The 11,449-nt window shown below is 38.8% G+C and overlaps 1 protein-coding gene across 1 annotated transcript in view; it reads right to left on the reverse strand.

Moving 5' to 3' along the window:
* The window catches only part of LOC116863189 (uncharacterized protein C7orf31-like), a 28,518-nt gene extending 21,516 nt beyond the window's left edge, over positions 1–7,002 (reverse strand). The window contains exon 1 of the mRNA XM_032850682.1: positions 6,830–7,002. Coding sequence (XP_032706573.1) covers positions 6,830–6,933 — 104 coding nt within the window. The 5' untranslated portion in view covers positions 6,934–7,002. The remainder of the gene's footprint in view (positions 1–6,829) is intronic.
* Positions 7,003–11,449: the final 4,447 nt, after the last annotated feature.

Below are 11,449 nucleotides of genomic sequence, written 5' to 3' on the forward strand. Positions count from 1 at the left end.
ACTCATCTTTTATCTCATCTACCCAAGATAGGTTCTAAAAAACTTGCTTTCTCGGCCTCTGAGAATGGTCCTAGAGCGTGAGGGTTATTTTTACCACACAAGAATGCTAACCAAGAGAGCACTACAGTTGAGGGTGCTTCGTAATTAGGTAGATAAAGTGACCAACTCTGTGAGTATCAGTCAGGCCCTCTCCAGTCACCCCAGGGCTTGCTCCGTGGCTTCATACACTGAGTTATCATGGAGGCAGGACAGAAGTCATGGGTAGATTCAGCAACATGAACTTCTCTTCAAACTCACCTGGCCACCTCTGAGTTTGCCAGCAGAAGTTACTAACCCTAAGTATCTCATAGAGAAAAACCTCCTTAGGTGTGCTAGTCAGGCCTCTGGGGGCAGGTTGATTACACTGGACCCCTTCCATCAGGAAAGAGGTGATTTATCCCGGCATGAGTATATACTTACAAAGATGGATTTGCCTTTCCTTCTCACTAAACTCCTGCCAGTTACATCACCAGTGGACTCACTGAATACCTTCTTCACTGCATGCCATCTTACAAAATACTCCTTTTCACTAAGGAACTCAATTTACCACCAAAGAAATAAAGCACTGATTGAATTTAGAGAACACACACACTTATCATATTTACAGAACGTAGATGAGCCTAATGAAGATTCATTTGTGGTTGAAGCTTGTCCTTAAGAGTGTGGCACATGCTCTGAACTAGTGACCAATAAAAGGTTTCTCTAGCCAGAATGGATGGTGTAAAAAAATGAAGGGTGGAAGTGGGAGTGGTACCTCTCACTGTTATACTTATTATTACACTTGAGAAAAATTTTACTTCCTTCCCAGCCACGTTGAGTTTTGCTGGTTTTGAGGTCAAGGGAGAAATGCTTCATCAGGAAACACAATGGCCCCACGGAATTGGAAGCTGAACTGATGATGTTGTAATTGGGGTTCCTTATGATTGGGGAAAACAGGCAAGAAGGGATTATACCAAGTAGATTGGGATGATTGATCCTGAATGTCAAGAGTAAGAGGACTGCTATTATGCCATGATGGGGAAAAGGAGTGTTTCTCGAATCTAAAGAATATTTTGGACACCTCCTGGTATTGTTTCTAGTGGCATAATAGCTTCACACAGGCAGAACCACTAATTGCTAGATCTCTCAGGAAGAAAACTGCAGGCACTGCACCAGGTAATGAACTCCTACCAGCTCAGGTGCTGGCTGAGGGAAAGGGAACTAGGTATGTAATTATATTAATATATAGATAATGATATTATATACAAGTATGTTTTTATAGACAGTAATATATAACAGGGAAATATTATAATGTATTTATTATATTTCTAAGTATTAACTAGTTTTATTTTTTTCTTTCAACTTTTCCCCTTATTTATTACTCTTTATAGGGTGTTGACGATGATTTACTTCATTAAGTACATAGCTGTGGATATCAGGACAAGGTTATGACTGAACTAGAGAGGAGAACATCACCCAGAGCTCTTGGACTTGGAGCTGGATGCAGGAACTGATAAGACTCTGAATTTCCCCTTTTGGGGAGGTGAGTGCATTTTCATTTGTATGAAAAAGTCTTGCATTTTCTTACTCTGGCAGCAGTTCTCCAACTTTGTTACATGTTAGAATTACCTGAGGGGTTTTCTTAAAATGCGGATTCTGTCTCGGTCAGTCTGGGGTGGGGTCCAAGATTTTGCATTCACCGTTTCCTTGATGCTGCCGGCCCCTGGACCCCACGTTGAATAGAAAAGTATATTATTGTCGTTGCCGCTGTTTAGCACGGCAGCCGGCTGGCCGGCACGGATGGCTAGCATCTAGAACACCCTCTCTACATTTTGTTAGTTTTCCACATTTTGAATATCCCATTTGCCCAGGAAGAATCCAGAAAATCTACTTCCAGCCTCTTGAGCAACCAGGGTGCAAATGTGTACCCTCCGTTCTGCCAGTCGTCCATATCTGATCTGCCCTAGACTTTGATTTGAATGTGAGTGGCCTGAGAACACAGGCTTCTTTGTGAATAAAATAATATAACTAGGTTGTATCTCAGTGTCAGTAGTTCCACTTCAGTTTTTTTCCATTGTATGGAAAGTCTTTTTGATTTTCAGATTCAGTTCTTAATTTCAAGGGAACTTTCTTGTGTATTTCTGAGTAGTTATTTCTGTTAGATTTACTTATTATTTGTTGTTTTACTTGTTAGATGATCTACATTTGGGACTTTAGTTTTCCTTATGATAAGTAATTATTCTTATCTTTTTAATTTAGCATATCTTTATTTTTATTGCTTTAATATCCTCATCTTTCCCCTCTGCCTTACCGATGTTCAGTCACATCTATTCTGTTTCTTGCTGCTGCTTTTTGTACTAGATTTGTGCGTGCTTTTGTGTAGTTGTTTTTCTCAGTTTTCCCTTAGCCCTGTGATCTCTCCTTTTATAATGTTCTATCGTTTAATCATCTTGGTTTTTTTTTTTTATTAGATCCACATACTTATTTTGTCCTTTAGAGAATCTACTTTTGTTTCCTGGGCTCTTTTTTCTCAGACTAGTTTCTTCATGTGTTTTATATATTAAAAAATATGTAATATATGTATTATACATATATATCATATCTTTTCCTGTTTTACAAAATTGCCTCACCATATGTTCTCATGTTGCATGTATTTAATGAACATCTCTGTCTAAACCCAGCTATTTGTTGTGATACAGTGTGAGTAAATTCTTGATTCTGTCGTCTGAAATCAGTTTGCCTTTCTGTCTGTGCTACAGGCTTGACGACAGAATATTATTGTCTCCGTATTTCTTTAGCCTGATGGGATGGAGGTGGCAGAGAGTAAATGCTGAGGTTGTGTCAGGTAGAATACAAGCATCTGGGGTACGACAGTCTAAGATCCTGTTAAATGTCCTCTATAAGGCTCATTCCTTTCAGTTAGGGAAGTAGCCATACCTTCCCTCGAGTCATCATAGTATTCTGGAAGAGTACACATTTTGCACAACTTCATCTCTCTTGAAATTTTGCTGTTTTAAGATAGAGGCTTCTATTCCTTTTTTTTTTTTTAGTATGAATTAAAAAATTTTTTTTTAAATTTTAAAAAAATTTTATTTATTTATTTTTTATTTTTATTTTATTTATTTATTTTATTTATTTATTTTTATATTTTTTATTTTTAATTTTTTTTTAATTTTTGAGGCTTCTATTCTTGAGGCATTGTTTCTACTCTAACAGGATTACCTACTCAGTCTTTCAATCTTCTCTTCAACTTGGAGAATTATCAGGATTTTGTTGAGTCACCTAGTCTCCATGTGCATTTGGAATGCAGGGATGGGATTGGGTATAATGCCTCTCAACCAATAATGTGGCTTCCCACTACGCCTCCAGCACTTCCAGGGAGAGTCTGGAAATACATGCTGCTGGTATTATTTTGGTTGTCACAATGAATGAGACTGGGATTAGGTTAAGGGCCAGAGATGTTAAATATTTAACAGTATATGGGACAAAGAATTGTCCTGCTCTAAATGCCCTCTTGAGAAACATTTAGTTAGAACTGCAATAAACTACATAGAATTTTCTTTCCTTAGCACATTCAAATTAATGGCGTAAGGTGTTCTTTTTGTATTGTTTAGGGGCCTGCTGGTAAATTTCCTATTTATTTCACTTATTTAGGTAACAGGAGAGGGATATTCTATGATTTTGCTTCATAAACATTAACCTTCAAGCATCACTACCACGACCACCACTGCCACTGCCCCTACTACTTATCATTATTATAGAGTGCTAGTTAGAGTTAGCAGGAATTTCAGAGTAGTCTTTAGTTCACAGAGCTCTGGATGTCTATTTAACAGCTTCTTAACATTTGCCAGTACTTTAGAGGAAGATCCATTTCCTTTTTCTGAAATAAAGTAAAAATGTTGCTACTTTACTAACTTATAAAAAGAAGTGCTTATGGGGGCGCCTGGGTGGCTCAGTTGGTTAAGCGTCTGACTCTTGGTTTCAGCTCAGGTCATGATCTCAGGGGGGTGAGATCGAGCCCCACATGGGCTCCACACTCAATGCAGAGTTGGCCTGAGATTCTCTCTCTCCCCTTCTGCCCTGTCTCTGCTTTCACACACACATGTGTACTTTCTCAATAAATACATAAAATCTTAAAAAAAGAGAAGTGTTTATGGAAGTGAAAATGAAGTTACAAATTTTTATTACTTTGTAACGTCATTCTTCTAAGTGAATGTGTGCCAAATTAGGTGATGACAGCTTTGCTTGGAATTTCTGAAACTTGCCCCTCTGGTTAAGTAGATACTGTTAAAGTTCCTTTACAAGAGTTTTACTTAGATATAGTTATGTCATGAAGCGCTGGGAGGAAGAGTGACATTGGGAAGGGGGACTTTGCACTGGAAAATGCATATATAAATGCATGTGATCATAATTCCATTAGTAAGCCGTGTTCTTTTACTTTCTTAACCTCAGATGACATACCATAGGACATTTCACTAGATACTTTTCTAAGCAGTAGGTGCTTTCAGTTTACCAAGTCAGATGACAGGAGGGCAAAGGAGTGATCCTGTTCCCAGTAAGTGACGCCTGCGTGTCACCACAGCACCCCCCTGCAAATCCCCTGCAGGGAAGGTGGTAGAGTATGATTGGTAGCAGGAGCTCTTATGTGGACCACGTGAGGCTTCACACCTCAGAGAGCTAGAGAATACTCTATTATTTTGTATAAAAGGCCCTTTTTTGTGGAGAAAGAAAAATACTGTGACACAAGTTATTCCCTATTAAGAAACAAGTAAAAACTATGTTGTAGTTGTTTGTCAAGGGATGTGCGTTATATCTGAGAACAGGACTGTGTCTTAAATATATTTTTAAGAGATAAATACGCCAAAGGGGTTACATTTGACCTAAAAGGATGTGAAGAGAACAGAACACAGGAACCTGCATTTCTGAGTCGGGGATGGTGGGCGTTCTAATTGGAACATCAGTACTTCATCTCCCAGTGGCCCACCCAAGGCTGCCTTCAGTGAGACAGCAAACACAAACCTCTCATTTCAAACTGTATTTCCCTTAAGACACTCATCTTTGGTCTCTCTTTGCTCTAGGATTCTGTGAGTACAATTCTGATCCTTTTAGAAGGTTGTGCATTTTTTTAATACATAAATTTTGAGGGTATTCCACATAAACTCTGTAAGGAGCTGTACCTCTAGTATCCAGCACAATACTTACTCTACTCGAATTGCTGCATAAATGAATGGAGTAAATCATGAGTGGAATGAACAGGTGAAAGAATTTGTTTGGGCTTTGGACTCAAAGAAACATGGACTCCAGTCCCTTTCCACAACTTCATAGTTGTCTGATCCAGGGAAAGGTCCTGCTGTGTATTATAAAACCAGGAGAACAATAGTCTCCTTGGAAAGATATTATAGATCTGTATTATATTATAAAGTAAGTTCCATGAGAGTGGGGACTTTAAAAAATGTGTTGGATGAATGAATGATCTTGAGGTCCTTGCTATCTAATAATGTGTTGATATTTGCATCTTTCTAATAGGACTGACAGGCCTTTTCATTTGCCTGCTTTTTTATTGCTTCATTGAGGCTTCATTAAGGTTGTTGGCTGCCACATGTCATTAATGTGGCTCTTTCTCTACTTGCAGCTTGTCTTCCTTAATTTATTTTTTTTAAATGGCTTTAGCTAGATTGTTGTAAACAATCTAACAGGATTGTTAGATAAAAACAGGTAGGTAGGGACGCCTGGGTGGCTCAGTTGGTTAAGCAGCTGCCTTCGGCTCAGGTCATGATCCCAGCGTCCTGGGATCGAATCCCACATCGGGCTCCTGGCTCGTCAGGGAACCTGCTTCTCCCTCTGCCTCTGCCTGCCATTCTGTCTGCCTGTGCTCACTCTCTCTCCCTCTCTCTCTCTGACAAATAAATAAAATCTTAAAAAAAAAAAACAAAAAACAGGTTTGTAGGGGCACCTGGGTGGCTCAGTGGTTTAAGCCTCTGCCTTCAGCTCAGGTCATGATCTCAGGGTCCTGGGATCGAGCCCCACATTGGGCTCTCTGCTCAGCGGGGAGCCTGCTTCCCCCTGCCTCTCTGCCTACTTGTGATCTCTGTCTGTCAAATAAATAAATAAAATCTTAAAATAAAATCCTACATACTGGCATGATCTCGTAAAAACAAACAAACAAACAAACAAAAAAACAACCAAGTAGGTAGGTACCATGTTAAAGTTTGATTGTGCTTTGAGTAAATTTCATAGTTTTTTTAAAGTTCATATTTTTCACAAATAGTTAATGTGACATTTAATTTACTCAGATTTTTTTGCTTTCTCTTCAGTTTTAATGTGTTCTGAATAAAATTGTTGAAAGTGACTGTAAAAGTTATAAATGATTACTGCAACATTTTAATACTTGAAAATGGTGCCCAGTAGATTCTGATGAGTACAGACTGATGAACAAATTAGAAATCAAAAGTTCCCCAAATCAACAACATCTGTAAAAATTAGGCCAGCTATTTGCTCAAGCAAAAACATTTTTAATTTAATGTCTCTCAGGAATATTCCCATCTAGTTTTAGATAAAATGCAATTAGCAAGGGAATTAATTAAAAATTCTGACCACAATACTTAAACATCTTTAAGGATTGCAGAAACATCCATAAACACAGATTTTTTTTTTACTGATTTCAGAATTAGAAATTATATAATTAGTTTTTCCATCTGTGTCTTTTCATAAACAGTAAAAGAAGTAAGTTTGGAGGTAGATTAACTCATAGTATAAATAAAGAAAAATGAAAAATAAAGACCTCTGTGTGAAGGGCAGAAAGTTTACTTACCTTGGCCAGGTTTCTCCACCAAATCCATAATGCTGATGTCCTTTGCTCATGACATGAGGAGATTCACATTTTCGCCTGTGTTCCTCAGGGAGTGAAATGGGCATTATCCCACCATATTCCCTATCAGCACCCCATCGATGTCTACATTGTTGGAGTGACTCCCTTAATTCCTGATACCTATGAGAAAAGAGAGACTTCTGAAATAATTTCAATATGGAATGCAGTGGTCAGAATGTTTTTGTCCCCAAAGTCCATAGGTTGAAATCCTAATGCCCGATGTGATGGTAGAAGAAAGTGGGGCCTTTATTCAGTGACTAGGTCGGAAGAGAGTCATCATGAGTGGGACTAATGCTCTTATAAAAAAGACCGCTGAGAGCTTACTAGCCCCTTCCACCATGTGAGGACACAGCAAGAAGGTGCCAGGTCTCCAAAAACAGACACATAGATCAATGGAACAGAACAGAGAGCCCAGAAATAGACTCTCAACTCTATGGTCAACTAATCTTTGACAAAGCAGGAAAGAATGCCCAATGGAAAAAAGACAGTCTCTTCAATAAATGGTGTTGGGAAAATTGGGACAGCCACATGCAGAAAAATGAAACTGGACCATTTCCTTACATCACACACAAGAATAAACTCCAAATAGATGAAGGACCTCAATGTGAGAAAGGAATCCATCAAAATCCTTGAGGAGAACACAGGCAGCAACCTCTTCAATCTCAGCTGCAGCAACTTCTTCCTAGAAACATCACTAATGGCAAGGGAAACAAGGGCTAAAATGAACTATTGGGACGTCATCAAGATCAAATGCTTTTGCACAGCAAAGGAAACAGTCAACAAAACCAAAAGACAACTGACAGAATGGGAGAAGATATTTGCAAACGGCATATCAGATAAAGGGCTAGTTTCCAAAATCTATAAAGAACTTATCAAACTCAACACCCAAAGAACAAATAATCCAATCAAGAAATGGGCAGAGGACATGAACAGACATTTCTGCAAAGAAGACATCCAGATGGCCAACAGACACATGAAGAAGTGCTCCACATCACTCAGCATTAGGAAATACAAATCAAAACCACAATGAGACACCACCTCACACCAGTCAGAATGGCTGAAATTAACAAGTCAGGAAATGACAGATGCTGGCGAGGATGCGGAGAAAGGGTAACCCTCCTACACTGTTGGTGGGAATGCAAGCTGGTGCAACCACTCTGGAAAACAGAATGGAGGTTCCTCAAAAAGTTGAGAATAGAGCTACCCTATGACCAGCAATCGCACTACTGGGTATTTACCCTAAAGATACAAATGTGATCGGAAGGGGCACATGCAGCTGAATGTTTATAGCAGCAATGTCCACAATAGCCAAACTATGGAAAGAACCTAGATGTCCATCAACAGATGAATGGATAAAGAAGATGTGGTATATATACACAATGGAATACTATGCAGCCATCAAAAGAAATGAAATCTTGCCATTTGCAATGACGTTGATGGAACTAGAGGGTATTATGCTGAGTGAAATAAGTCAGTCAGAGAAAGATAATTATCATATGATCTCCCTGATATGAAGAATGCGAGAGGCAATGTGGGGAGTTTGGGGGGTAGTGAAGGAAAAAATGAAACAAGATAGGATCGGGAAGGAAACAAACCATAAGAAACTCTTAATCTCACAAAACAAACTGAAGGTTGCTGGGGGGAAGTGTGTAGGGAGATGGTGGTTGGGTTATGGACATTGGGGAGGGTATGTGCTATGGTGAGTGCTGTGAATTGTGTAAGCCTGATGATTCACAGACCTGTACCCCTGGGGCTAATAATACATTATATGTTAATAAAAAATTAAAAATTAAAAAAAAAAAAGAAAAAAAGAAGGTGGCAGGTCTCAACCAGGAGCAAGGCTTTCACCAGAATGTGACTATGCTGGCATTATGATCCTGGACTTGAAGCCTCCAGAACTGTGAGAAGGAAGTGCTGTTTGTAAGAAGCAACCCAGTCTATGCTATTTTGTTACAGCAGCCTGAACAGACTAAGACAAAGTTCCTATAGCTTCAAAATTACTTTTTTAAAAAAATTTTATTTATTTATTTGACAGAGAGAGATCACAAGTAGGCCTAGAGGCGGGGGGGCGGGGAGGGCAGGCTCTCTGAGCAGAGAGCCTGATGTGGGGCTTGATACCAGGACCCTGAGATCATGACCTGAGCCGACACTTTTTTTTTTTTTTTTAAGATTTTATTTATTTGACAGAGATCACAAGTACAGAGAGGCAGGCAGAGAGAGAGAGGGGTAAACAGGCTCCCCGCTGAGCAGAGAACCCAATGCGGGGCTCCATCCCAGGACTCTGGGATCATGACCTGAGCCGAAGGCAGAGGCTTTAATCGGCTGAGCCACCCAGGCGCCCCTCAAAATTACTTTTGGATTGCATTTTTAAAACACGGACTTCTCTGTGCTGGGTAAATTATGAGATACACTGTTGCTCTAGGAGATCTTCCATGCCTTCTCACCCACCCTCTCAGAGAAGTGGCGTGCCCCCACCCCCCATTCACTGCCTGAAACTCTGTTCCATTGGAATCAAACTACCCAGAAGACCCCAGAATGTCCCTGTGTTCAAAACTGGCTGATGGTAACACAGGAAAGGGAAAGCAAGATGGAGATCACTTAAATGCCAAGCACTATATGATATACCTAATATATGGTATTTTGCTCACGAGAGCTCTATGATATGAAAGTAATAATGATATGCCTAAATAATGGGGCAGTAGGACACAGGGGAAGTCAACATTATTTCAGGGGTCAGCAAAATCACAGGCTCACTAAGAATGATCTGTAGAAGAAATAAATAAACATCTTACGAATACCACACTACCAATTTTCAAATACATGTGGGCATTGCATACTTAAATGAAACTTCATTGTAAAGCATTATCAAATACATAAAAACTTCTGGTCATTATGTTTTTTTCAGTGTCAGTCAATGAATCATGACACGTGTGTGGGAGATAAAAACTGTTGACAGTGAACAGAAAAACAAAGAGATCCTCATCTTCTAAAAATACTGAGAATCACTGCACTGTCGCATTGTAACTGCACCGAATCCTCAGCAGAGTCAGTACCTTTGGGACAATGCTGAACTGTTTAGAGTGGTATCCTTATGCCAAAAGCCTAATTTTTGCCATCAAAGTATTTAAAACTAGACAAGGAAGTCAATACACAGCTATGAAAGACATCATCAGATTGCTGAAGGAACAAGGTTAAATTCTTGAGGGCCTACAGATGATTACTATTATTATTTTTTTATAGTTATTCATGTGCTAATTTCTTTTAAACATCTTTATTGAGATACAGTTTACATTCCATATAAGTCATCCATTTAAAGTGTACAATTAAATGGTTTTTAGTATATTCACAAATATGTATAACCATCACAATAATTTTAGAACATTTTATCACCTCAAAAAGAAACCTTGTACCCTTTAGCTATCATTTCCCCACTTGGCCTTCCCCAACCAGGCCAAAGCAACCACTAATCTCCTTTCTCTCTTTTTTTATATAGCCTTCCTAGTGCCTTGAAATAGAAGCTCTTTGTGGTTCTGATTTGCATTTTCCTAATGACTAATGATGTTGAGCATCTTTTCACATGCTTATTGGCCATTTGTATATGTTCTTTGGAGAAATGTCCGTTATTCAGATCCTTTGACATTTTTAAATTGGTCTCTCTTTTTATTACTGAGGTGTAAAATTACTAGATAGGAGGAGTCCCTTCTCAGATACATGATTTGCAAATATTTTTTCCTACTTTGTCTCTGTGTTGTCTTTTCATTTTCTTGGTAGTATCCTTTGAAGCACAAGTTTTTTATTTTAATTTTGATGAAGTCCAGTTTATCTGTTTTCTCTTGTTTCTTGTGCTTTTAGTGTCAAGAATATAGTGCTGAATCCAAGATCATGAAGATCTACCCGTATGTTTTCTTTTAATAGTTTTTATAGTTTTAGCTGTTACACATTTAGGTCTTTGATTCATGTTGATATGTTGTTAATTTCTATTCATGGTGTGAGATAAGGATACAGCTTCATTTTTGTGCGTGTGGATATCCAGTTGTCCCAGCACCTTTTGTTGAAAAGAATAGTTTTTCCCCATTGAATGGTCTTGGCTAGAGATTTTTCTTTTAATTTAAATTCAGTTTAATTAACATTTGAGCATATTATTAGTTTCAGAGGTAGAATTTAGTGATTCATCAGTTGCATGTAACATCCAGTTAAATGGAGGTGTAAAATTACTAGACTAGACCAAGTACCCTCCTTAATGCCCATCACCCAGTTTCCCCATCCCTCCATCGTCCTCCCCTCCAGCAACCCTCAGTTTCTTTCCTATAATTAAGAATCTTATATAATTTGTCTCCCTCTCTGCTTTCATCTTATTTTTCCTTCCCTTCCCGTGTTCATTTGTTTTGTTTCCTTCTTTTTTTAAGGTTTTATTTATTTATTTGAGAGAGAGCATGAGGGGGGTAGGGTCAGAAGGAGAAAGAGATTCCCTGCTGAGCAGGGAGCCCAGGACTCCAGGATCATGAATTGAGCTGAAGGCAGTCACTTAACCAACTGAGCCACCCATATACCCTCTGTTTTGTT

This window comes from Lontra canadensis, unplaced genomic scaffold (assembly GCF_010015895.1).
Source record: "Lontra canadensis isolate GAN:19392208 unplaced genomic scaffold, GSC_riverotter_1.0 scaffold664, whole genome shotgun sequence".
NCBI lineage: Eukaryota > Metazoa > Chordata > Mammalia > Carnivora > Mustelidae > Lontra > Lontra canadensis.